The sequence below is a fragment of the Talaromyces marneffei genome, chromosome 5 (genome assembly GCF_009556855.1).
Source record: "Talaromyces marneffei chromosome 5, complete sequence".
NCBI lineage: Eukaryota > Fungi > Ascomycota > Eurotiomycetes > Eurotiales > Trichocomaceae > Talaromyces > Talaromyces marneffei.
In genome coordinates this window covers 578,213-604,660 of record NC_072352.1, presented here as the reverse complement: position 1 = coordinate 604,660, position 26,448 = coordinate 578,213, and the positions used below count along the sequence as shown (strand labels likewise).

The window sequence follows — 26,448 nt, the reverse complement described above, 5'->3', positions numbered from 1 at the left end:
TCTGATCTGATCCGATTGCGCGTCGACGCAACGACCCGAACGACCCGCGGAGATAGTTGAATCTCGGCTTTACCGCAAAGATCTTTTTGAGGCAAACACTTGTGAAAGTAGATGCCAACGTTTTGCCAAGGCGTTTTTTGCACTTTTTGTTGCCTCTTGTGGAGTCTTGTTTCATCAGGATTATCCATAATATTGATGGGCAAGTTCTACAAACCTAAGAGGTCCGCGGTTTAGGGAGACTTGGCGAGTCGTGATTTGAGTTATGTTGTTGTTTTGCCGTCGATGACTTCCCATGTTCTGTTCGACGCTTTTCTTTTTCCAGACCAAGGGAGGCCAATGTAAATTATTCGACAGGTCTAGAATTGCATGGGTCTAGAAAACCATGATCAAGAGTCTTCCCCAGTTAGGATGAATCTGGGCTCTTGGGAAACGGACATTTGTCAGCTTTCGACGGCGTAACCAAGTCACCTCGCCGCAAGGGTCCGACCAGCGAGGAGTGTTCAGCCGTATCTTGGATAGATCTTGGATAGACTAGCTAATAACTTTGTATTCCCAAACACGCTCACATTGGATGGATGGTTGATTCTAATGTTTTGTGCTGCTATAGGTAGAAACTGCCCAAATGGGGTGCACTGAAGTCCTTGAGATCAGGGCAGTTTCGGTCAACGTTATAGATATAATATGAATCTTTTGTATATCGATATATACAGCTAAGCTCACTAGCCTGCCTAGGCCTCTCCACGAATAATCAATAGTATTCATTAATAATATATCTATACAATGGTCAACGAGTATCAATTTATACTTGGGTATGAAAGCCCGGGCACTACGCTCAACATCTTGGTCATCCTCATATAATCTCACTGGCGACAGAAGCTAACTATCTCCTCATCGCTCCAGCTCAGCTAGCCACATTTGTAGGACGTGCATGTCGCGCACGACGGGCAAGAAAAGCCAGCATCAAAACGTACCCTATCCCCACAACGCCAGCAACAACACCATACGCAACCACCGCGCCGTTCGGCGCCATGGAACTTCCAATCCCGGTAAACCAAAACCCAAGCCCGGCATTCACAATGCCTAGCGCTATCATCGTCCTGCCAAGCCACCTATGCAAATAAGCGAATGTCCCCTTCTGTCCAGATTTGCGCCAATACCGGTGCTGCAAAAGCCCCATCGCAGGCTGGAAAAGGATCAAGGAAGAAATGACGATGATGCCGATGATTTGGTGGTACGAAGAGCCTGTTACGGGGTAAAGATCGACGGATAGGGAGATTCCGAGAGCGAAGCCAATGATTGCCAAGGCGAGAGTGGATAGTTGGAGCCAGGCGTGGAGAACGACTGTGTGAGACGATGGGAATAGATGGATTCCCAGGGCGAAGGAAGGGAAGAGTACAACCATTACGGTAATCATAACGACAGCATGAGCGATCCGTTCTCTGTCGGTCGATTGAGAGCCGACAGTCGTTACTACCACGGGCTGGGTTGAACTGGAAGAGCTAGATGATGATGGGCTAAAAGATGACGTAGAAGCGGTTGAAGATGTAGGCGACGCACTGGCAAGAAATGGGTTATCCAAATTTCCGCCAGTCGCTGCCTTCAAGTTTACAGATGCCAGGCCCGCAACATCGTGCTGCCTGATAGTTGCAGAGACACTATCCGACTGGATTAGTTTTCCGTACTTGATCGCCCATACCCAGGAAGCAGAAGCGCTCGTCACATCTTCGTGTCCGCCACCAGACCAAGTGATGCAGCTGTCGCAACGAATATTCGCGGTAATTGAGCCGTTGTCGCTTACTCCACTGCCATCCAACAGCGAAACTTGGGCTTGCGGGTTATAAAGGGGCTCAACATGTGGTCCACCCAGCCTTGGAGACACCGTGGCGTTTCCATTCCCGTTTCCATAAACGACAAATATGTTCGATCCTTGCATCCGAGTTCCCTCGCCAAATGCAACCCATTCCACCGCGACGGTGGATTTTATTTGGAGAAAAATCGGCCCTGAGCCAGTTGTAGAGGTGTGTTCGGGAACGTTGATCGAGTATGTTACATCGCTCTGTCCCGGTGGAGAGAATGTTTGAAATTGGGCAAGGGCACGACTCGACACGACTAAGAAACAGAAGCTAAATGTATGCGCGCTCCACATTTTCCACCACGTGTTTGCAAGATCGATGTTGGGAATCTTCCAAATGAATGAATGATAACTTTGTAATGATAACTACTAACGAACTATCGATGCAAAGCTTTTTTCATGTAAAGGTCGAGGGCAGCGGACGTTTTGTGTTCTTACGATCCGCCGACGAACAGTGCAAATACACACTCGTAGTACAGCAAGATAAATAACTAACTACATCTGGGAAATGTTCGATTCAATCATGAGGAGCAATGAGCATTTCTGACCGACCGTTATCGAGATCACCATCAATGCTAGTAGAGGACCACGAGAACGAGCGAATGTCGTGATAGCAGCTTCATTCTCACCCTACTACGTAATCAAGCTTCAGCCCCAGAATAATAAATACGAACGAATATGATTTATAAAAAAGTCTATCCAGCATAAACGCGCAAATCGTCACAAAGTGTCCGAGTTCTTGACTTTGCTTTTTTTGCGGTCTGCGGCTGTGATAGGGGCTTTGTGGAGTTCACGTACTTCCTAATTGGGACTCTTCTCAAACCGCTAACTCTGGACGTCATTTATAGTTGTCCAGCACAGACTGGGGCTATGCTAAAAACAAACCTTTAATTATTCAAGGGTCATGATTGAATGGCCTCCACTTAGTTCCGTTGATATTTATCTGATTGCTGAACGTCACATGAGCAGCCACGTGCTGGACTTGATATATAGCGGGCAGTCCTACCTATCAATTCAGCCGACTCTTCCAGATCTAATCACTCAACGATCGCTCATCTAACATTGAACACTCCGATCAGCAGCAAAGATGAATCAAATCTTCAAGTCTATTCCCATTCTCTGTTTATTTTCTCTGGTCAGCGCCCAGTATGGAAACCCTGGCGGTTCTGGGGCCAACACTGTAACTACTTCTTCGTTGCTTCCTTCTTCCACTACCGCAACTTCATCTGCAGTCCAAACCGTTACCGTCGGTAGAGGTGGACTCATCTTCAGCCCAGATACGCTCACAGTTTCTCCTGGAGGCAAAGTTGAATTCCAGTTTGTATCAGGAGACCATTCAGTTACACAATCAACCTTTGCGGATCCCTGTCACCCTGTGAACGAGACCAGTCTCTCCAGCGGAATTATTAGCGCCGGTGGAGGCCCAGTAAGTTCCCGTCAATCAGTCGACAGCTAGAATGAACAAGCTATTGACTCGGGGTGCGTAAAATACAGCCAGTGGTCTTTACTGTGACTATCAACGATACAAAGCCTCTATGGTATTACTGTGCTCAAGGTAGACATTGCCAGGCCGGTATGGTTGGAGTCATTAATCCTCCGTGAGTACACAAGTCCAGCGTTCAGTGAAAGCCACAAAACAGTATTAACCTTGCTCAGTCCCACCGGTCCGAATACTCTTGATGCATACAAGGCCGCAGCAAAAAATGCAAACGCCAGTACTGATACGGCCTCTGTCAATGGCGGTGTTTTCGGAGTAGAAGCCAGCAGCAGTCCGTCCGCAAGTAGCACTGCTGCAAGTAGCACGTCCGCAAGTGCCACGGCTGCAAGTGGTACAGCTTCAAGCAGCCCAATTCCCACAGGGGATGCGCCAGTTTTCGGTGCCTGGAGCAAGATGTCCACCCTTCTCCTCCTGTCTGTCCTTGCAGCTCTGTGCTTTATGTGAGCTCCGGTCGTACGTTGTACAGGGCTCTCTCGTTAGAATTATGTTCTTCATGCACTACTCGTCTGCCAGACGAATTTGGTAATCGGAATTCTGGCTGGTTCAAAAATATCCGTTTACTTCATGTTGTGTTGAGGACAGTTCAAGATTGAGGAATGATTTTCTACATACGTGTATAGTCAAAAATGTCGATCAGTCTCTGATTAAGTCCCCGATAATTAATTTGACTGTTTTTTTTTTTTTTCTGATTCATTGATGTGTGGCACGACTGGCCACAGCAGGGGGTTTCTACTAGGCTCAAGCCCATCTTTAGAAATCGAGATAATATATAAAATTACACCCTTCAAGCAACAAATCTATACTTACACACCTAGTCAAACAAACTATCTTTTCCTATCGTACAGATCATACACCCCCTACTTTACCCTTGGTTACATCCTTCCACTCAACCCAGTCCCCATAACCAGGAAACAAGTGCTCCTCGCCCGGCAAAATAGGCTCAACATCCCTCGAAACAACGCTAACTCTCAACTGGCCTTTATCTGCTAGATCTTGCACGGGAACTTCATTCTGCCCCGAGTAATCGATTACGCGCCATTGAAGATTGTCGCATAGTTTTGGAACCACGTTTTGTGGGGAAAGAGAAGTGTCTGGTAGGATTCCACTGTAGGCAGCATTTGCTAATACGGGGGAAAGAGAGATCTGTCCTGTTGATAGTCTTGGAGCACCACCCTCCAGGGGAGAGCGACGGTGTTGAGTGCCGTGTGATAAAGAAGACATTGGACCCGTGAATGTACGATATGTGCCGATCAAATTCGGCGCTTTGAAATATTCGTCGGGGCTGAGCTGACTATCAGGCTCGCCATAGAAGAAATGGATTTGGAATGGTTTCCCGTCAAGTGCGTGTCTAGGGATGTGCAAAATTAGTTAATTTTGGTATTATTCCCTTTTTTTTTGTCGAAAATGGAAAGTGGTTTCCCAAATTGGGGATAGGAACTCCGAGGATCGAAAGGATGAACTTACTTATCAACTGCAACATTAATAGCCCAATTCTTGACCATATTGTTCACTCCAAGACGATCAAATTGTGTCTTCGTCATTTGACCGGTTATCTTATTCGTCGCCATACTGGCCAACTCCTGCGGCGCCTTTTGTAAATCATCGAGAATATTTCTCTTCTTCTTAGCATCTTCAAGATTCGACCGTGTCGGTGTATTGTATAGATTGTTGATCGCTGTACGAACATTATTCTGAAGCGTAGCCTGATTAACGGCCCAGTCCTGAATTTCGGGGTATGTATAGCCAAAGGTCCGGGTTGAGCGACTGGTAGCTGACGTCCAAAAGTCGTTCGAGTTGTTTGAGCGGTGGAATGGATATAAAGGTGTATTGATATCTTCGATGGTGCCGGCTTCGATGACGAAGGTACCGTATGTATCGGCCATGGGCTGGACGTACGAGTTGGGGTTGAGGACTTCCCAGAGTGCGAAGATACGGTCGATTGAGCTGTTGTCGTCAGTCAGCAAGTTCTGTTTTTTTTTTTTTTTTTTATCTAGGTAGGATTTGGTACTTACCAGTGGTGAACCCAGAAAATAGGATCAAAAGCCGCCATACTGAAATATGTCATGTGGCCACCATCACCGACCAAGGCGTGCACGCCATCGTGGATACTCTCGAGGTTATTATAATTGTTTCCTCTGTCCTGGAGCACGGAGTTGGAGAAGACTGTATAGTTAGTTTCGGATGAGAGGAGTTGATATGTACTTGATCTCAACCTTTTCAAAAGGCCACAAATCAGCAAAATGGTCCAGTTCATGTTTATATGAGCCAAAACTCACCACGCCGCGTTCGATGACATTCCCGAATTGACATTATCCATTCGACTCTCACCAGTATTTGGATCCGGTGATCGAACCGTTTCCTGATACTTTGCAAGCTGTCGAACCAAAATCCATCAGCCAAAAACATTCCATCATCTTTTTTTTGGCAAGAAAGGGAAACTTACGGGATCATCAGTCGGAATATCAGTCCCCAACGGCAACGGATGGAACTTATATGAATACAAAGGATTATCTATCGTCTCCTGTCCAGTCGACGTATTAATCATAATAGACTGATATGTAAGACACTCCGGCATATTAGGATTCACAGCCCAATCCCAATAAGGCACCCTCAATGAAACGGCTGCTTCCATGTATGCTTGCCGCTGGCTTGCTGGGTATGTGGCTGCAATGGATTGCGCGTATTGCCATATCCTCTGCTCGAAAAGTGCAAGATAGGGTCGATGCCAGGTTGGGAAGATGGGGGAGCCGTGAGAGCAGTAGCCTGTCAGGTACCGACCGTTTACACTGTCCCAGGATCGGTAGGGATATCCGTGGATTCCTGGATTGTAACCTGTTAGCGTTTTTGTTGCAGGCAATAATAGAACACTGTCAGGGTCAAGACTTACCTGCGACCTCATAATACGAAACCAAATCACTCTGATCATCAGCCTGGAATTGAGCGAGCGCCTGAACATAAAGATCGAATGCCGCACCAGAGGATTGTAAATCCCTCAAGTCACGACGCACCGGTCGTTCTCCAGTAGCAGTGTTGACTCCTCCGGATAGACCAGTAATACCGTATCCTGCAATCTGCTTCGAGAGCGTGATCAAAGTCGCCAGGTGGTAAAGCGTTGTGGCCTTCATTCTGAGGATGTCTCCTTTAAACGGAGACTATTTGTACCAAGATCAAGACGAGTCCATATGTATATACCAAGTAAAGAAGGAGTGAGAAAAGCAGAACAACGCGAGGAAAATATTATTATCAGAGCTCTAGGCGACAAATGTGACACCGGACAAAGGGGGCAAATCTTATATAGGTCACAAACCACCCTTGGCTCATCGCTTTACAAGGTTCAAATACGGTAGACATAGATCTCTTATGCACAGATTCATGCAACGTGTATTTGAGCCTGGCACAATCTCCCTAGCTAGCTAGGGGTACGCTGATCTACGGCCACAACACCTGCATTAAAAGTAACCTAAACACCTTGCAATGCTATATGGAGCAGAGACTTTGCTATTATTGATTGTGCAGAATGTATGTGCTGCGCCTTAATATGGGTTTCTCCCTTGACAAACTAGGAACATTCCACAGACGGAGCCGAGAGGATCGGCTATCACGGATAATATACATCCCCCTTAAGCGCCCTCGAATCCTGATTGCTGCATACACAGTGCCCGTAACAGGCCTGGTAGAGCACACTGAAAATAATAGCCCACTAGACATCTACCATAGTCTCTCTCAGTGTCGAGTCCATGAAAACGATGTATACTTTACGCCCAACTCAGATCGGGGAAAGTGATATCCGCCAAAATAAAATGAATTTATCGAGCGAAGCGCATATACAAAACAAAAATAGTAATGAGAAGTATAAGATAGTGTTTGTTTCATTCTTGAATGACCGACAGTCGAGCATGACTGGTCAGTTCTGCCTATAGGCAGATGCAAGGGGGCAGGCATAATCACAAGTTCGGACAAGAAATTGGACGCCGGCAAATTAGTACTAATACGAGTGGGCCAATGCTTGAGACGTTCGTTCTTATCCTTGATTGCAGGTATCGCTCTGATTACTCGATGGTGTTATGCATCATTACGAGTAAGATTGAAGTCAACAAGCCCACAAACAGCGTATATTTTCACACCCGAAGGAACCCTAAAAACGCCACCCAAAGATCTATGCTCGCTAAGATACATTATACAATCCCAAATGATGAGAGCAAATATCAACTTTTCACCATCTTAACAATAACCAAAAATAAAACGGAAGGACTATGATAGCAACGTGCTTGATGCTGTTCTTCAATTCAAACACGAATCGCCCGGTGCTAGATGACGGTCCGACACATTCACGGCCCGACTGACGATTGTATGATGATAAGAGCTTAGCGGTTCCTCTGTCGTCGTCGTCCCAGTCACTTCCACCCTGCTTTTTCCAGTCGTCATAGCGCTGAGAGCTTGCTTGCACGTCTTCATCAATACGGTAAGTGGATTCTGCCAAAGTGGAATTATTGCGATTTCCTAGTCGGGGTTCTCCACCTGATGTTGCACCGGTGATCCTGCTATATGGCGAAGTTGATGTACGGCTGGAGGTTCGGGAATGGCCTGGAAGCTCGCTAATCGGTAGCGCGGGCTCGTAGTCCATGGGCTTGCCAAAGGACATGAATGTGACGGCCATGGCTCGAATGACGAGGACAACAATGGTAACGAAGAAGATGATACCGTAGTATATAAAGATTGATAGTTGATCCGGAAGAAGGCATAGATGGTTTTGAATTGTCGGCCGTGACGTTTCCTCAAGAGATTTCCCGTTCTTTGGATCAATTGGATTCCACAGTGTAGTCATCAAAAACCCTGGATGCCGTACCCCCATTGCCCAAGACAGGCTTTTCACAGTGATCTCCTTCGGCGATCCACTATATTCCCGATGAGTAACCTCGCAGTAATCGTGATCGTCTCCGGAATAGACGTGGGAGACCTCGGGGCCAATTTTCGACATAATTGCGTTCGAAATTGTCGGTGTAAGAACGTTCTGATACTGGTAACCACCAGCGACCTTCAAAGCATTCGCCTCGTCCTCCTCAGGTAAAGGGTCAACAGAAGCGGGTGGATAACGTTCGCGTAAAGGACCGCATGGCGTTGCAGGCTTTCGGAACAATGGTACGTGGGTGAGCAAGATAGTCGGAAATCCCTGCGATTCAATGGGGGCCTTTTGAACAACAGTATCCGCCGATGCTTCATGAAGACCATGAAGAAGTTTGAAACCTTCGGTCTCATTTCGCATAAATCGAAGCTCTTCTGTTTCGAGACGGGCCTTCATGTCTTTGACGCCCTTTAGCCATTCCTCCGTTGGACCCCAGATTGCTTGGTTTGGCTGATGACCATCGCCAGCTCCATTCCCAGTACTACCGGTTTCAGGATCAGGCTGGTCCATCGCAGAGAGAGAAACACTGTCCACTGAAACAAAAGTGTGATTGCCTATAATATCAACCCGGTTGCCACGGCCAAAGTATCCTTGAAAGCGTCGCCGAACTGGAAGTTGCACACCACTTCCGAATCCAAGGTCGTGATTTCCTGGCAAACTAGCAATCAACTTGCGACTGCGATGCTCCCCAGTTTCAGGAGAGCGGTCCTTGTTCCATTGATTAAAGAATATACGAGAAAATCGGTTATATTCTTTTAGCCAGAATTTGTCTCCGTATTTCCGGTATTGTTCCTCCGGCGACTGACTCGTTGAAGTTGACCACTCTCGACCACCGTCGAATAAGTCACCAAGGAATAGAATCGAATCCGGGTTGAAATGGTCTTCAATCAAAGAGAATGATCGTCGCATGTATTGATCTGTGAATTTGACCGTAAGAGTCGATAAGGGCCAGGGTCGACCTGGGTATGTGTGAGGATCAACAAGTTGCGGATCGGCTATAAACACGACATGATGGGGTGTTGCGTGGGCGGGCTTGAAAACATGTTAGCTTTGATGCATCATCGAGATCTTCAAGATTTGATTCCTACCCATTTCTCCCAAGAATCCCAATAGCATTGTGAAACTAGGTCTCGAAAAACAGTCCTTTCACCCCACCACAATGTAACCATCCATAGCACAGCTAGGAAGTTTGCGACGCAAAACGATGCCCGGAGGAGAGATTTCGCCTTTTGCCAGGACAATGTAGGAAATCGTCTATATCCAAACCCAGCTCCGGGCTGGTTCTTCGAGTCGTCGATGTAGGAATAAGCAGCGTTGCGCACGCGGGCAACTAAACCACGTAGGTCATGCCGACTTTGGGGATATCGGAAACCTGAGCCACCACGGGAGTTGGAGTAGCTCATATCGAGGAAACGGTATGAGCAGGCTGAAAAAGGTGGTTGATTATAAGCATTTAAAGGGGCGTCATTGAATTGATGGTATGGGGAAGGAGCGGGTGGAATTCTGAAATAGCAAAACTTTGAACAAGGACAAGCACTTCGTTCGATTAAAGAAAAGTGAAATAAGTAAGAGAGAGTCAACGTGATGTTCCAATTGGTACAAGGAGCATCCTAGAAAGAAGGACGTTGTTGCGAGAGAAGTGTCGTTGGCGACGATCACTCGGTTGAGGTCTCAGATCCCCGGGGGGCATGTTATGATGTATGTATCCTGTATGTAACAAGATTACACAACAGGGGAAGCAAAAGCACGAAATATGGCGTATCGACTGGTAATACGAATACGGAGCTGTTTCGAAAGAGGCAGAAAGAGGCGGTGGGCGTCTCCGCCAAGAAGCTCGTCTGGTCCCACTTTTGACTGTGGGCGGCGAGGCACAAAATCTTCAAAATAGAATTGGCGATATTCTCTACGACAAGCACCCCCCCACGCTTTTCTGTTCTGTGAGAGCTGAAAAGACTTGTGCATCTAGGATCTTTTAGCTGAGGCAATTTTGGTATTGTCTGTCTTCAAAATGGCTCCTATTTCTATCGCAGACATTGTCTCCGCCCTCCCCTCCGAGGAGGAATGGGGTCCACCAACTCCCTCTGAGACTACCCTCGATGGTGTCCCTTATGCACCTTTCTCCAAGGGAGACAAGCTTGGTCGCATGGCCGACTGGACTGCTGAAGGCAAAGATCGCGAGCGTGGTGGACGTCAAAACTACAACCGCAACTTCCGTGGTAAGACTGACCCCGCCATATCAACATATTTGTGGAATTTTAGCTAATCATATCGTTACAACAGACCAACAAGTCTATGGTGCCGGAGCATCCAGCCTCTTCGCTGTGCAAGTCGCAGAAGACGAATCCTCATTCTCCGTCGTCGATAACACTCGTACATCCACCAAAACCCGAGGCTTCGGACGAGGCGGCGGTACTATCTTCCGTGGCCGTGGCCAACGAGGCACACTGCAGCGTGGTGGACGAGCAGGTTTCCAGAGAGTCGGTGCCGGCCGTGGACAAGATCGCGCCTATGATCAGCGCAGTGGTCGTGGTGGTCGTGGACGTCGTTTCGGATGGAAGGACTATGACAAGCCTCAGCGCAACCGCGACAGCTCCGTCAACATTCGCCCCGACTGGGGTCTCCTCGAGGAAGTTGATTTCAACCGCTTGTCCAAACTTCACCTTGAGTCACCAGATGGAGAGGACCTCGATAGCTATGGCTTCCTTTACGCCTATGATCGATCATACGATAAGGCTCCTGTCAAGGGCACTGAGCGCAAGCTGCAATCTCTCGACCGTGCCGCTTACAACGTGACTACATCCTCCGACCCCGTCATCCAAGATCTTGCCGAGAAGAACGAGGCTACTGTTTTCGCTACTTCCGACATTCTGTCTATGCTCATGTGTGCTCCTCGCAGTGTCTACTCATGGGATATTGTCATTGTCAAGCAGGGTAACAAGATCTTCTTCGACAAGCGCGACGGTGCTTCCATCGACTTGGTCACCGTCAACGAGAACGCTGCGGATGCACCTCTTGAGGCCTCCGAGGCTGGCGGCAAACAAGACTCGATCAACACCCCAGGCGCCTTGGCCTTGGAAGCTACTGTCATCAACCATAACTTCGCTCTCCAGACCGTGATCGAATCCGAAAAGGACAAGGTCGAGTTCCCCAGCCCCAACCCATTCTACAACGCAAGCGAAGAAACCGAACCTCTTGCTTCAAAGGCCTACAAGTACCGACGCTTCGACTTGTCTCTCGAGAAGGACGAGGAACCTCTCAACCTCATTGTCCGTACCGAAGTCGATGCCGTATTGAAGGGTACCACTGGAGCCGACCAGCACATTGTGATCAAAGCCCTCAACGAATTCGACCACAAGGCCCAGGGTGCCGGCGGTGCCCTCGACTGGCGTACCAAGCTTGCTTCTCAACGTGGTGCCGTCGTTGCCACCGAAATGAAGAACAACAGCTGCAAGCTCGCCCGCTGGACCACTCAGGCCATCCTCGCCCAGGCCGATCACATGAAACTCGGTTTCGTGTCCCGCAGCAACCCACGTTCCGCTACTTCCCACGTAATCTTGGGCGTTGTCGGCTACAAACCTCGTGACTTCGCTACCCAGATGAACTTGAACTTGGGTAACGGGTGGGGTATTGTCCGAACCGTTGTGGACTTGATCCACAGCCTGAACGATGACGAGGAGGATGAGGAGGAAGGCGAGGACAGACTCAAGAAATACGTTCTCGTCAAGGATCCCAACAAGCCCGTTGTGCGCTTGTATAGCGTTCCTCAGAATACATTCGAAGAAGAGGAAACCATTTCTGAGGAGCCGGAAGAGAAGGCCGAAGAGGAGGAGTAATCGTCTCATCTATCTACCTTTCTAAATGTCCCTTTTACTGTCTTTTGAAGATAATGATTACCCCGATCGACTCATGAATATAAAAGTATTTCTGATTAGACAACCAAATTCCTAGCTCCACTTAAGACTTTATATATATATACATATATATAGAAGGGAACATTGAAGGCTGAATAAAAAAGAAGGGTTTTGGAAATCAGACCTACTACCTAGATATATATATACATATATATGTATAATTCACTCCTTTTCCTACCTGTGGCATCACCGATGACCAATAAGGAAAGGGGAAAAGCAATAAAAACGCCTTAGACCTGTACAGAGAAATTTAAAAAAAGGGAGGGAAAAATCTAAGATTTGATGGGCAAAAAGTGTAACCGTTAACAGGAATCACTGATTCCCCAGGGGTATAATATAGTTTGGGTAGTTGATGGATTTTGAAGTCCATATAGGTTGTAGTCGTATCTTCATAAAACGGGACGCAAAAAGGGAAACAAAAAAAAAAAAAAAAAAAAAAAAAAAACAAAATCATCGATACAACGCATCATCCCCAATTCTCGATGGCGGTCTTCTCCCATGATACAATTTCGCGCCCAATACATTCTGCAAGCAATCCCTTAGCTCAAAGTCCTCGATCACAGCGCCGAAGCCATAGCATCGAACTTTGGCTGTCAACGTCTCAACGATCGTCTTGACGTCTTCTTTGGTGAGTGATCGGTATTGTTCATGGTTTTTCAGAGATTGTAGGATCATAATTGGTGTGACTTGTCCCTCCGTGATGAGCTGTTTGCTCAGGTTGAGTAACTTGCCCAGATTGGGGAGTGGTAGGTCATAGGTTTGATGCGGATACAGATTCCCCTCCGGCACGTTTTCGATATGACTCGGTGGTGGGCAAGAGGCCATCAAAGCATGCCCTGAAATGAAAGCGTCTCGTTCAACGTCCTTGTGCGCCTCGCGACAGAGGTACTCCGTATGCACGCGACAAGGCGCTTCTAATTTGAGGATGAAATCCACGCCCAATTGCGGATCCTCATCGAATATGCCCGGAATCGAAGGTAATAGTTCTCGCTCTTTTTCTGAACTGCCTGAAAAGTCCAGTTCGCTCAAGCCCATGCCGGTCTGGAAAGTAGTGCCGATGATGGGCATGCCTCCTCCTGGTCCCGCTCGCGAGCCTGATCGCTCATCGCCGTCTCCTGCGCTATGCGGCGAACTAAATGTTGACGGCGGCGTAGTCAAAAATGCCGGCTGAGATTGGAAACCGGCTGACTGTGAAGCTACCGAGCTCGGTCCGCTTGTAAATGAACCCCCGGGCGCCAGATTGATCGCTTCGGGTGTCTCCTTTTCCACCTGAGCCTGAACGGGGATTCCGCACTCTTTCAATATTCCCATCAATCGATTATTTTCCGTTCGTAGGCTCTGTATCGTTTCTTGTTGTTGCTGGATTTTTTGATTGGAAGTGTTGATGTCGACGCTGTATACTTCGCGTAGTCTGGAAAGCTCCGATTCGAGGGCTCGAATATATTGTTCTTTGCGTTCACGATGCGTTCTGCCATGTAAAAATACCATCAGAATGAGGCCGATCAACCACCCGCCGAATCAGTTTGTATATCTCACCTCTGCGCTTGTCGATTGAGTTCTTGTCTCCGGGTCAAAGCGGGCTTGGAATCTGGCTTCGGTCCACGACGTTTTGCCGGCTGGCCGTCTCCTACACATCCCCAAGGTCCAAGTCAGCAGCAGATCCTACTACGTCCTGATGGAGCTCACAAATAACAAACCTTTTGTCTTTTTGGTACCGGCTCCAAGCGCTTTCAGAAATCCATTGAATTTATTCGGTTCGGGAGCGGGGGCATCTGTTAGCACGGAACATTCATTCCTTGATTAGTTTACGGACACATCGGCGCATTTTCTTGAAGCAAACGGAACATGGAAATCGCACCGTATTGAGCGTATGGATCATTATATCCCATGCCGCCAGTATGACCGCCGCTTGGATAGCCCGACATGGCGGCGAACCTTAGTTTTGAGAAGTGTCCGCGATATCAATGCGAGCGAACGTTCTTTCTGTGTTGGAACCGACACAATACGGAGGTTGTACTCTGTAGATCGATCGATCGGTAGATCCTCTACCGTGGGCAGTTGGTTGACCAGATCCGGATGGCGGATCAGGGCGCAGTCCGTCGAGAAGGATACGGTAGTGTAATGCGGGATAGGAGAAGGGGTTGAATGGAAGTCGTAAGGAAGCTGGATTGATTGGGGGTCGCTTAAGGTGTAGTTAGCGAGGTGAATCAGAGTCCGAAGAAGACCAGGAGGAGGAATCGGTGAGGTCCAAGTGTCAACTGTCCTAAAGGGCTCAAGTTCAACGGTGGCGGGGATTGGATTTGTGATGGGGTGGATGGGTCCGACTCCTCCACCATTCGACACGGCTATTTAATTGTCTTCTTTCCAACCACAATCAATCAGTATTCAAGATCTTTTGGACATTAGCATCCAGAAAATAAACAGAGGAAGACTCCCTTCATACTTGCCGGGCACATCGTTATATGGTCCCTACTTGGTACATGCTTCTACTGCGTTACACAGCTGTCCGTGTATGTGTGGCATCTACTACCTAAGTGCGTATAAGAGGGGGTGGGTTCTTTATGGTTCGGTTCATATGATATGTTAAATCCCTCATCGCTGGCTGTTGCTTCTTGCCAGCTGATCGAACTGTGGTCAGCATACCATTCCTTTGTATGATTGTTTGTTTGTTCAACTGGCTCAACTGTTCAAGACATCGAGCCGATGCTAGTCTCTATCTGGTATCCAATGAAGAAGAGACCGGCCATTCAATCGACCAAAAGCACATATTCCTAAACCGACAACGGTGGGCCGATTAGTACTCTCGATGACGACCAGAGGGGCCGTCTACTGGCTACCACTTTGTCGTGGGCATTCAATGCGACCGGCTCAAGCCATGTTGTGCGTGTATCTGGCGGCGATTTGTAGACGGTTCTAGGCTTGGAAGGCCTCTACCGTAATGCCTATGGATGCGTTCGGTAAGCTACGTGTTTTGTTTAACAGGCGGCAGTTTGGTGCCCACTAGGGGACTGGTTATGAAGCCAAATTCCTACAGAGTACACATCTTGAGGGCGAACTTACTACACAGTAGTGTTAACTTACTATGTAGTTATTTGTTTAGCGTGTCCACTTGTTTAGGTTCTCGTATCGATCTACCACCGGCGAGTTTGTTTCTACAGTGGAGCCGTTCCCATGTCTGTCTGGGTCTTCCCTTTATATGGGGATGAACTTTGAAGATTTTCAACGTTTCCTGCCTATTATTCTACAAAAGGAGGACGCGGAATGAATGTATAAGGGTCGACCTAATTTACCCGGAGTATATTGGTAGAGAGAGATATATATATATGAGCATAAGAATAGATATATTATCAAAGATAATAATAAGGAGAGAAATCGAGAGAAATGGATGACAAGGAAAATGGATAAGAATACAAATAGAAACAAGATAGAAAGACAAGGGAAACCAAAGGAGATATAAAAATAAGGCAAAAGAGAGAAAATCTGGCAACTGGCCAAGCAGGAACCTTGTGGGATTTTATCTAAATGGACGCCACCTGGGCAGTTCAACTGGCTATGGTGATGGGTCCGTCAACTGACTGGTCGAGAGTCCCATTGGGACCCCAGAAGCATGATACTTCGACCATTTTCCGCCATGCAACACAACCCTGGCAGACATGTTCATCCAGACGGTTGTGGCTCCATTGGATTTGGTCCTGACTCACCGGGCTGCATCCTAAAGAACCACCCATAAATAACTACAATTGCAGTGATTATAGCGCTCACAGCTTTCAAAACGAACTTGAAAATAGCTAAGATCTCCTTATCGGCCTGAGTCTGTACTTTATTGTAGGAGTCCTGGATCTTGACGAGTTGTTCGCTGTAATCTTTGGCCTTTTTGAGCGAATTCAACCTCCTCTGGGCCAGTTCCTTCCCTGACGCCACCGTCTCTTCTCCCGCTTTGGATTTGTTGTTCTTCTCTTCCTTCGCAGTTTCTAGTAGCACTTGTAGCTCAGCCGCAATCTCATCTGAAAGAAGTTTGACTCTCTCAGGGCCGGCCTCGGCCAGCTGCCTGGTTTGTTCCCTGGTGGACCCGAGAGAGACGAGGAACGATCTTGGCTTGATTCCGTGCATAATATTTGCCAGTTTAACCATAGCAGTAGCCAGGACCACATGATGCCCAATCAAGTCTTTTCTGCCCGCAAGGTCTATGTCCATAACCTCGACAAGATCTAAATATATCTTCACATTCTGAGAGATCCATTCTGGTGGCTCGGAGCCCGCTTCATCTTGAATACGTTTGAGAAGTAATTCCAAGTTGTTGGCCTCATCGTCGGATATATCAATTCCCTGGAGAAGTCCTTCTAATTCGCCGAGCTCAATCTGGTCACTGGCCGGTACATCTCGATTGAGAAACCCGAGAAACTTGAGAAGCCGTTCACTCGTCTTGGGTCGTGCAGCCATATCGTCAGCTTTTTAGCAAGTCTCACACTCCAGGGGTGGTCTAACTTCTAGTAACTCGGATTCGAGGGATTATCAAAAGTGTGGATGACAGAAATGAAGAATTTGGTCATATACTTCATAGACTGGCTGTCCATCCGCATCTTTTTTATAGCCATCATTGAAGATTGACTCAGATAGCAGTTGACTCTTCATGTATGGCTGTATTCGATAGAATCATCCAGCGATTGTGAGTCTTGAGGGTCAGTGTCATTCCTTCCCATCTCTTGCCATTTGTTTGCGTGTAGAGTCACAAGCTGTGATGCAACTGTTTGCCCATTGGCTTCGATTATCTACGACATCTTCCAAATCTGTGTGGATGAAGCTCCTTGCAAGTCGCAATCAAATGATATCTCAATCAGGTTCTATGGTATTGATGACTGGATGTCTGTCAATGTTAGTCATATTTTAGTCTTGGGATGAACCTTTCTCGGTTATATCTAACTCGAAACTGTGACAACTGGTATGTGTCACTTTATAATGACTATACAATCTCAGTACCTCAAAGGTTCTCAGTAAATATATTAATCCGGAACTATGGGTCGTCTGAAACTTAGGAAGATTTGCAGGTTACATCGCAATGTCGATATAGTTGACTCCCTGCCTCTGTCAGTCGGGCCGCTGTTAGAGAGAAGCATTAGGATTATTCAGGATGGAAACGTCAAACATGATCTCAAGACAATGGAATTCCCCGCCGAGCTGGGCCTTGTCATAGTCTCATCTGATCCATGAACCGAACTACTTACCCAAGTTGGTAGATGTATTTTTCCCCTACGTAGCACGACACCAGCATATTCAGCATTTCCTCAACCAGCCAGGCGCGCTCGTCTGAGAACTCAAGTGCGGAATGGCAGGTATGTATACGAAATAAAGCGGTGACATTGAATTATTGAATACGACATATACGAATACTGTCCTATTGCCCAACTAGACGAAATACATATGCAACATGTACGACAATCAGTCACAAGATATCAACATAACCTCGAAAAGCTCACTCCTTGCATCCCTTGTTTTCCCAGTCTGACTGATTACTTAGGAACCCAGTATATAACTGTCTCAGCCGAAACACCTGTGAGTAGAATGTACAGACATGTACATAATGTAACATGAAGGTATTTGATGCAGTGAAGATCCGGGTGCGTGCCATGCTCAGACTGTGTCAAGCATGTTGTGTCACTGTCACACGAGTTGGTTCCAGAAACATACAGTGGAGGCCTAGCCTAGTCTAGTATATACAGTTCTTCCTTCGCCATATACTTTGTCCTAGCATACCAGGATACCGATAACTGTCGATAACATGCAAATCGCGTAGACTTCCAGATTGGATCCTATAAGTCTCCATAAGTCATCCTTAGATATAAATTATTTTTTAAAAGTTCTGCTATTATTGCCTTTTAGATCACGAATACTCGTTATCAAAGCGGTGTTAGAGGTGTAGAGGAGGTCTCCAGTCCTAAACATGATACATTTCAACTGTCACCCGTCAGCCATGCATGATCCATATAGCGAAGTTTACGATAAAACTTCAAAAACGGTCTACCGGATTCAGGTCTCCTATACGACGAAGTCTGGCAGACAATCTCTGAAGTATCAAGAAATATAGGCCTTTCCGGATACTCGTCCTGCGGCGTAGTTTTTTGTAATCGGGGATCCCGTCCTTATATAAAGTCAGGCAGCCCCAAATCGCCTTGGTGACTTAAAAGCTCATCCAATTGTACTTTAAATCTAGACGGCAATCGTAGATATAGAGGAGAGCCTTGTCAATCTCTGCATCCAAAGATTATGCAAATACAGTTTTACCAATATTTCTCCGAGTTGATGCAAAATACCAAGGTTTCCATGTTTTCCATTCGCTTGGTCGCTTACACCTTCAAAGTCTATCTAACCTTTTTTTTTCAAGATAATTTATACAACCTGGACGAAGTTTGAAGATAACATTGACTTCAAACAGATACTATATGCTCGAGCTCTGTCTAATCAGGCTAAAGCAGCCAGTCCTGTGTTAATGTAATTGTAGCCATATCACATGCATGCTTTCACGAATGGGGTAAATAAAAAAGGAAGATCCACGGACTTTCTACCGGATTGGTAAGGTACTCGATTGCCCCTGACACATGCTGAGCAATCACTCAATCCTACAAGTATTTTTCCTAGCTTCAGCCTTGTCCTTGGAAAACACGGCTCAGCCCTAATAAAAAGCAAAAAGAGATGAATTTCCGTCAACGCGGCGCGGGTTTATAGCGGGATAGCCAAAGGCGACATTCACGTATACGAACCAATCAATTCTAGTACCCAAGCGCTCAAGGAATGATAACTATATCCAGGGTATAGCAGTACGCAATCAGGTGTTCTACACTTGCAGATCGATCCATGGAATCTTCCAATTTACATATCTAATAGGTCAGGCGGGCCGTGATGCGCGAACTCATCCTCCTCTTCACCAAACATGCAGACGGCGCTGCAGGAGCCATGAACATGGTTGGTGGAATGCCTTCTTGACACATCGGATGGCGCCCTTGCTACAGCGCGAGTTGGCGCAGCTGCGGTATAATGTCCCTTTTAAGAGTAGTTCAATTTTACATTCTACTTAATGCATGTAGTTGAAATGAATGGCGCATATGTATCCCCACGGATGCAAGCGTTGACAAGAAGAATTGCGAATCTGTTCAAATTGGCGCTGTATATCTGTAGCTAACAGCTTTGGATTAGCTGTGCCGCAAGTAAGGAGAAGAATGAGATCATATAAAACACCACAAGAAAAAAAACTGCTTTATTCCCGAAATTTCTTGTTGGTTCTAATGTATTCTGCATTCCGACATCGATGCAGTTCCCTGTTGATAGGTACTTTGCTTGGTCTACGTAGTTACAGAACCACCAAACGATCCGTTTGATGCCTTATTCGGGGAGTTCCTCTGGTATCTCGAATATTTGTTTTGCGTGTTGTTGTTGTTGTTAAAGCTATTATTTTGAGAGTGTAGTTGGAAACCAGATGGGCATGTGCTGTATTCGCGCCTCCAAGCGTTTTGAACTTCGGGAATATTATAAAAAGACAGGATATTCAACTTAATACATGGACAATAATTCTCCTATACAACCAGTGAGAATTCAGCACAAGCACATTGCAATATACCATCAAGCTTTTCGAGCGCTCGGGATATTGTACTTCACGTAGGCACGATCCTGGGCCCAAAACCAGGCATTTGCTATGGAGGCATTTCAGAAAGCGCAGCCGTCCATGAATTGGTTCGATCGTTTTTGTTTTATTGCCAAGATTGATGACCCAAAGTCACATTCGCATATTGAGAAAAACACCATCGTGGGCATGATAACACTATCTGCCTTTACAGCCCCGTTTGCTGCTTATCTTCTTTTCCCCTCCCTTGATGCTCTCGTCGATCATTTCCATACTACCAGCACGAAAGTATCGCTTACCACAACGGTCTTTCTACTTGGCGCAGCCGTAGCCCCTCTCTGGTGGAGTTCATTAAGCCAGCAGTATGGACGTCGACCAATTCTGGTATTCAGCTTCTTAGTGTCGGCCGTGGCAGTCACCATCTGCGCTGCATCAAATTCTCTTCCATTGATTATTGGCCTCCGGTTTCTGGAAGCAGTAGGCTGCTCGTCAGCCCAAAGTGTCGGGGCTGGAGTTATTAGTGACATCTACATCCCAACTGAGCGCGGTGTGGCTTTGGGTTGGTTTTGGATTGGGACACTCGCAGGATCGATAGTCGCTCCTATCATTGGCGGTGGTCTTCAGGAGTGGTTTGGCTGGCAAGCAAATTTATACTGCTCGGCTATTCTAACGTTCTCCGCTGTTATGCTCACCATTCACTTTGTGCCTGAGACGCTTGTCAAAATCAGCCCGACAGACAAGAACGAAAATGGCTTGAACATACAATCAGTGGCGACCAGAGTAATGTGCGATGCACGAGCTCCATTGCAAGGCTTGAAGTACTTTATGAACCCATCGATCTTGTTTTGCATGTCATATGTTAGCATATGCTTTTCTAGTTTATATTGTATCACTTCCACCCTCCCATATGCCTACTCCGAGCCTCCTTACAACTTCTCATCTATCCAAGTTGGTCTTTGCTACATAAGCAGCTGTCTTGGCTATGCAATCGGCACTTTCTTTGGTGGTAGCCTCAGTGATCATAAGCTACGACAATACCAGGTTACTCACAATGGCATAACAAATCCTCTAGTACGTCTCACCATAGTTTGGTATGGTGCACCCTTTATGCCAGTTGGCTTGATTCTCTACGGCTGGTTGATTGAAGCAAAAACCCACTGGGCAGCTCCACTTGTGGGAGTGTTTCTCTTCAGCCTCGGTTTGATGCTTATCACTTCAACGGTTACGCCCTATTTGGTAGATGTTGTGCCTGGTGCAGGAGCCTCGATTGTGGCTGACTTGAATCTGATGCGGAATATTCTTGCCGCTGTTGGATGTGTTGTATCTCCAGTAGCCGCTGAGCGTATTGGTTCCGGATGGTTAATGACTATTCTAGCCATTTTGTGCGCGTTAGGAGTCGGCTTTGTGGCAATTGTTGTTTGGCAAGGTGAAAATTGGAAGATAAACGAAACTCGTGAAGATATTGTATGAAGACACGACTTTTTTTCGCGCCCACATCATGCCGGTCTACAACCGACCTTTCTCCTAATTCCTTATTATTACCTTTGGATATCTTTTTGTTCAGGCAGTTTCAAGACATTGAGAACATCCTTGCATGAGAATGATCGCTTTGCGTGGATAGAGTGTCGTGTTGAAGGAATGCAATATACCTACAAGTCTATCGATATATCCTCGGATGATTCCATGTGAATAGCAGAGGAATTGAACCTCCCAGGATTCTCAATATTATGCTCATATTATCCTTATAAGCAGCTTGGCAAACGAAGCCACTGAAGTTACGGACAACATGGCCTGTGACGCAAATTATTTTCGAAACTTGTCCTTATATATTACCTAGGGGGCAGCGATGAATGGCGGGGAATTTATTTATGACAAAAGCTGGGCTCAAGACTTTATTGTGGTACAAGAATCGATGTCAATCTTTGACTCAACGAGTATAATAATGTTTTATGGATGGACAGAGTTTCTTAATAGGCACAATTAGAAGACTTAAAGATCAGATTATCAATGAATCTACTCCCGACGTGGTAAATGGGAACCTTTTTACCTATTTGATCATCTGTCTTCTGTGTATGACCTAAATGATTCATTTGTGCGCCTGTCATCTAATTAATCTGTAGTATATCAAAGTTTACAAGCATAACAGAGCCCGGACAAAATAGTTGTGCATGTACTACCTATGGTAAATTCGGAACAGTGGCACTTGTGTAAGAGGCTGCCAGCACACTAGATAATCGAGCCTCTTTGTTGGACAGACGACATCCCGAAAACTTAAAAGCGGATGTCCGTTAACATTTTTTTTTGGTGGTCTAACCGAGGACAGTTCAGCGAGAGGTCTAGTGTTGTATGCATAAGAATGATAAAGACTTAAAAGACGTATGTCGGAATCCGGGGCTCATGTTTTATTGCCCTTGGTTGGACAGCTTGTATCCTTATGCTGCCCGGTGCTGGGATCGGAGTCGTATAGTTAGGGCTTTTGGGGTTTCTATGCACCGAGCTGAAGCCGGTACTACGAATATCCTAGTCATACTACACTGTGTAGCAGGTATGATACACTACGTTGTATACATTCGCCATGTAATGTTCTGGTCAACGAGTATTCTCCTTGATAGACTAGGTGAATTAATCAGCTGGGCCTAATGTCGACAAGACTATCGACTATTAACTAACATCATGCGTTGTTTGTTTCTCTGCTGGCTATTCTAGTTTAGTCCATGGCCCCCTGGTAGTATGTATAACTTTCTTAACACGTACAAGTCCTACATTGCAGAACCTTCATATCCTTCTTCTGTTTCTTTCCTCAGTTTCTACACATGATAGTATCAGACAACATGGATGATACTACGAACAAACGATTTCCAGAGCTCTCAGAGCTGTCTGGAAGATACAACGATGAATCTCAAAGAGACATTCAAAACATCCAAGACCGAGATCAGGGATATGCCTCTCCCGCCTACGAAAAAGTCGTTTACCCGAGCGCTCTGAAAGCGAGCATCATCGTTTCTGGCTTTTCTCGCTTCCTTCCTTGTTGCCCTCGACCAGACCATTATCAGCACAGCTATTCCAAAAATCACGGACCAGTTCCAGTCCGTCACGGATGTCGGTTGGTATGGAAGTGCTTATTTCTTGACTTCCACTGGTTTGCAGCCCACGTTTGGTCGCATTTATAAGATTTTCAACGTGAGTTCGCAGACCAGAGGAGCAAAACTCTAGCATAAAACAGAAAAAAGCTGACATCAAAGCTTTCATAGATCAAATGGTCCTTTCTAGCGGCAATCGTCGTCTTTGAGGCGGGATCGTTGATCTGCGCTGTTGCACCCAACAGTCCTACCCTCTTTGGCGGTAGAGCCGTCGCTGGATGCGGAGTTGCAGGCATCTTCTCCGGTGCTCTGGTTATAATATCTCGTACTGGTACATTTGATATCCGTTTTTCTTTTCTGGATTGATCATACTCATATCTGTCTGTTCAGTGGCTTTGCGCAAACGACCTATGGTGCTCGGGCTTTTTGGTGCTATTTGGGGTATTGCGTCTGTCGCTGGCCCATTGCTTGGTGGCGCTTTCACAGACAGTGTAACTTGGCGATGGTGTTTCTATATCAAGTACGTTATCATATCAGAAGCTATGCATCGGTATGTTTCTGATGAGAACACTTCAATAGTTTGCCCATCGGTGGGCTCTCAATCGGAATAATCGCCCTGATCCTTCATATTCCACCACAAGCAGACGATAATAGCAATCAAACCAAGCTACAAAAAGTTTTGGATCTCGATCTGATTGGGTTCGGTTTACTCTTGTCGGCTGTTGTGTGTCTGTTGCTTGCCCTTCAATGGGGCGGTAACACCTATGCATGGAAAAGTTCACGCATCATCGGTCTCATTGTTGGCGCCGTCCTAATTGCGTGTATCTTTGCGTTTTCTCAATGGAGACTCGGTGACAAAGCAACCCTTCCACCTCGTATTCTCAAGATTCGAACAATCTGGGCATGTTGTTTGTTTATCGTGACATTCAACGGAGCATTTTTGCTTCTCATGTACTACTTGCCTATCTACTTTCAGTCTGTGAAGGGCGACTCTGCAACAAGGTCTGGTATTGATCTACTCCCTATCTTGTTGGGTGTCGTCGTGTTCTCGATCTTGAGCGCGGTGGTCTCATTACCACCTTCGGATTTTACGGCCCTTTTATCATTAGCAGCTCTATCGTCTTTGCCATCGGTTGCGGTCTTCTCACAACCTTCACCACTTCATCAAGAAGTGGTAAATGGATCGGCTATCAAGTTATAGCTGGTGCTGGTCAAGGTGCTGGTTTCCAGATTCCAATGACGGCCATGCAGACCGTGTTGGGTCAGGCAGATATTCCTTTCGGATCGGCGATAATTATGTTCTTCCAGAGTCTTGGTGGAGCAATTTTCATCTCCGTTGGTCAATCTGTCTTCCAGAACGTATTGAAGTCCTACCTCACGGCTCACGCCCCGGATATTGATCCAGCGGTCATTATTAGTGCGGGTGCGACAGAAGTTGAATCCGCTCTTCAAAAACTCGGAAAGCTCGACGAACTTCCTATCGTTAAAGAAGCGTACATGTCCGGGCTCGTAAACTCCTACAGAGCTGCTTTGGCGCTGGCTTGCCTTGGCTTTGTGGCTGGTCTATTCGTTGAGTGGAGGAAAGTCAAGAAAGAGAACGAAGGTGGTGAACCCGCCATTGCACTTGGCTAAAGCAGGTCTTATACATAGTCAATTGAACTGATCCCGTTCCGGAATGAAGTCAATCGAGTAAACAATACTATTGTTATGGCCGATGACAATGATAACCCTTTTTTCATTTTGTGTATGGTGCTTGTGCTCCTCGTGACATTTCCAGTAGTGCTGGAGAGTTGTCTTGATATAAGAGTGTATTGCCACATCATGAATTCCAAGGCGTACAACTAGTTTATGGATACTTATTAAATGCATAGAAGAACTGATATATCATAATATCCTTGTGTTGATCTGTCCCCGCAGCCCTAATTGGATCCGATCCCTATACACACGACAACTTGTCAACTACTATCCACAAACACATCTGAACAATCCTGTGAGAGAGAAATAAACGTTAAACCAAATATCCTACTAATGCTCATGATTCTTTTTACTTTGCACATCATGAAACTTCAGTAGACCCGGACAGCGATGATTGGTAATCGGATTCCGACTATTTAATTTTAGACTAACCACGGTATCAGTAGATATAGTTCGTCATTCCTCTAATCGTACAATACATATTACAACCAGGAGAAGTAGCTTTGCAACTAAGATTTAAACAGATAATGACCCAAACGTTCCTCATTACCGGCGCCACTGGCTACCAAGGCGGAGCTACCATCTGTTACCTCCTCGAAACAGGGGCAACTATTCATGCCCTTGTCCGTAACCCTAACTCCCCTACTGCCGAGAAGTTCAAGGAAAAGGGTGTGGTTATATTCAAGGGCGACTTCGACGACGTAGAAGCCATCAAGGCAGCCACAAAAGGCGTCGACGGCGTTTTCCAAAATCTCAGCCCTACATGGCCAGCCGAACAACAAATCCAACAGGCCAAGAATATTGTCAATGCAGCTCTCGAAGCGGGAACCGTGAAGTCGTATGTTGTCTCTACTGCTTTCTATTGCTCAAATCGCAGAATCTGGGGACATTATGATCCCAGCCACGAACTCCACATCTACTACACAACAAAATCTGCTGTGGAGGACATCGTCAAGAAGGCCGATTTCCCAAGTTACACAATTCTACGACCGGCTTGGTTATATCAGAACTATCTAGTTCCACAATCAGGCTACTATTTCCCAGAACTCTCCACTGAGGGAATTTTGGCCCATGTCTACGAGCCAAACACCAGAATGCCACATATTGATGTTGATAATGTGGAACATTTTGCCGCAGCTGCACTCATAGAACCCGATAAGTTCAACGGACATGAGATTGAGCTCGGTAACGAGAACTTAACTCTAGAAGAAACTAGGGAATTGCTCAGCAAAGCTGCGGGAGTTGATATTAATACACGTATCCGGAGCAAGCAGGAGGTAATTAAATTGGGGTTCAAGGTTGGCACGTTGATTTTCCAGCAACTTGCGAATGAGAAGGATCTCAGTATTGATGGCAAGGCCTTGGTCGAGAAGTATGGAATTCCATTTAATAATTTTGGAGATGTCATGACAAGGGAAAAGGATGAGCTTTTGAAATCCATTGCAGGCGCCAAATAATCCTGAAAACAGGCCCACAGATGTAACGAGATTATGAGAATTGGCAGAAATACATACAGTTCACGACACTCTTTTACTGGCCGTCCTGGAAAAATATCGAAATTAGATTCAACCTGTAACTAATTAGTATTGGCTCCTTCGTCAATCAAACGTAGCTTCATTGAAATGTTGAGTCTGGACAATTTCTGAGACAATCCGTACCAGGAAATTAGGGCTATCCACGAAATTGAACATATGAATATTTACACAACGGAGAAACACATCTCTAATAGAAACTAAATGCTATGCGATATTTAAAGGAGAAATATACCAATGAAATGAAAGAAGAAAGATATAAAGCATGTTACTTTATCTGAAATCCAGTTTCGTCAATTGCCGACAATCTGCTGAGGTGTCTTTCCACGTCCACTTGGACCTTTGACTTGACGATCTTATGTGTT

At 46.2% G+C, this 26,448-nt stretch overlaps 10 protein-coding genes across 10 annotated transcripts; 5 read left to right on the top strand and 5 right to left on the bottom strand.

Annotated features, from left to right (window-relative positions):
- Positions 1-901: 901 nt before the first annotated feature.
- Positions 902-2,146, bottom strand: EYB26_006538 (uncharacterized protein; the record flags this gene model as incomplete). The annotated part of the gene is made up of 1 exon (XM_054265814.1): positions 902-2,146. The coding sequence occupies one exon, from the start codon at positions 2,144-2,146 to the stop codon at positions 902-904; it is 1,245 nt and encodes a 414-aa protein (XP_054121789.1).
- A 793-nt stretch (positions 2,147-2,939) lies between these two features.
- EYB26_006537 (uncharacterized protein) lies at positions 2,940-3,794 on the top strand (the record flags this gene model as incomplete). Its single annotated transcript, XM_054265813.1, has 3 exons — positions 2,940-3,278; positions 3,347-3,450; positions 3,509-3,794. The coding sequence occupies 3 exons, from the start codon at positions 2,940-2,942 to the stop codon at positions 3,792-3,794; spliced, it is 729 nt and encodes a 242-aa protein (XP_054121788.1).
- A 402-nt stretch (positions 3,795-4,196) lies between these two features.
- EYB26_006536 (uncharacterized protein) lies at positions 4,197-6,475 on the bottom strand (the record flags this gene model as incomplete). Its single annotated transcript, XM_054265812.1, has 6 exons — positions 4,197-4,698; positions 4,815-5,294; positions 5,363-5,563; positions 5,627-5,724; positions 5,794-6,170; positions 6,238-6,475. The coding sequence occupies 6 exons, from the start codon at positions 6,473-6,475 to the stop codon at positions 4,197-4,199; spliced, it is 1,896 nt and encodes a 631-aa protein (XP_054121787.1).
- Positions 6,476-7,563: 1,088 nt separating this feature from the next.
- Positions 7,564-9,656, bottom strand: EYB26_006535 (uncharacterized protein; the record flags this gene model as incomplete). The annotated part of the gene is made up of 2 exons (XM_054265811.1): positions 7,564-9,285; positions 9,342-9,656. The coding sequence occupies 2 exons, from the start codon at positions 9,654-9,656 to the stop codon at positions 7,564-7,566; spliced, it is 2,037 nt and encodes a 678-aa protein (XP_054121786.1).
- Positions 9,657-10,261: 605 nt separating this feature from the next.
- EYB26_006534 (uncharacterized protein) lies at positions 10,262-12,086 on the top strand (the record flags this gene model as incomplete). Its single annotated transcript, XM_054265810.1, has 2 exons — positions 10,262-10,469; positions 10,534-12,086. 2 exons carry the CDS (start codon positions 10,262-10,264, stop codon positions 12,084-12,086), a joined length of 1,761 nt encoding a protein of 586 aa, XP_054121785.1.
- A 528-nt stretch (positions 12,087-12,614) lies between these two features.
- Positions 12,615-14,089, bottom strand: EYB26_006533 (uncharacterized protein; the record flags this gene model as incomplete). The annotated part of the gene is made up of 4 exons (XM_054265809.1): positions 12,615-13,632; positions 13,701-13,791; positions 13,862-13,936; positions 14,023-14,089. 4 exons carry the CDS (start codon positions 14,087-14,089, stop codon positions 12,615-12,617), a joined length of 1,251 nt encoding a protein of 416 aa, XP_054121784.1.
- Positions 14,090-15,821: 1,732 nt separating this feature from the next.
- On the bottom strand, positions 15,822-16,604 carry EYB26_006532 (uncharacterized protein; the record flags this gene model as incomplete). The annotated part of the gene is made up of 1 exon (XM_054265808.1): positions 15,822-16,604. The coding sequence occupies one exon, from the start codon at positions 16,602-16,604 to the stop codon at positions 15,822-15,824; it is 783 nt and encodes a 260-aa protein (XP_054121783.1).
- A 3,244-nt stretch (positions 16,605-19,848) lies between these two features.
- EYB26_006531 (uncharacterized protein) lies at positions 19,849-21,246 on the top strand (the record flags this gene model as incomplete). Its single annotated transcript, XM_054265807.1, has 1 exon — positions 19,849-21,246. The coding sequence occupies one exon, from the start codon at positions 19,849-19,851 to the stop codon at positions 21,244-21,246; it is 1,398 nt and encodes a 465-aa protein (XP_054121782.1).
- Positions 21,247-22,607: 1,361 nt separating this feature from the next.
- On the top strand, positions 22,608-24,488 carry EYB26_006530 (uncharacterized protein; the record flags this gene model as incomplete). Its single annotated transcript, XM_054265806.1, has 6 exons — positions 22,608-22,862; positions 22,924-22,956; positions 23,028-23,187; positions 23,247-23,376; positions 23,436-24,030; positions 24,087-24,488. The coding sequence occupies 6 exons, from the start codon at positions 22,608-22,610 to the stop codon at positions 24,486-24,488; spliced, it is 1,575 nt and encodes a 524-aa protein (XP_054121781.1).
- A 590-nt stretch (positions 24,489-25,078) lies between these two features.
- EYB26_006529 (uncharacterized protein) lies at positions 25,079-26,008 on the top strand (the record flags this gene model as incomplete). The annotated part of the gene is made up of 1 exon (XM_054265805.1): positions 25,079-26,008. One exon carries the CDS (start codon positions 25,079-25,081, stop codon positions 26,006-26,008), a length of 930 nt encoding a protein of 309 aa, XP_054121780.1.
- Between the last annotated feature and the right edge of the window lie 440 nt (positions 26,009-26,448).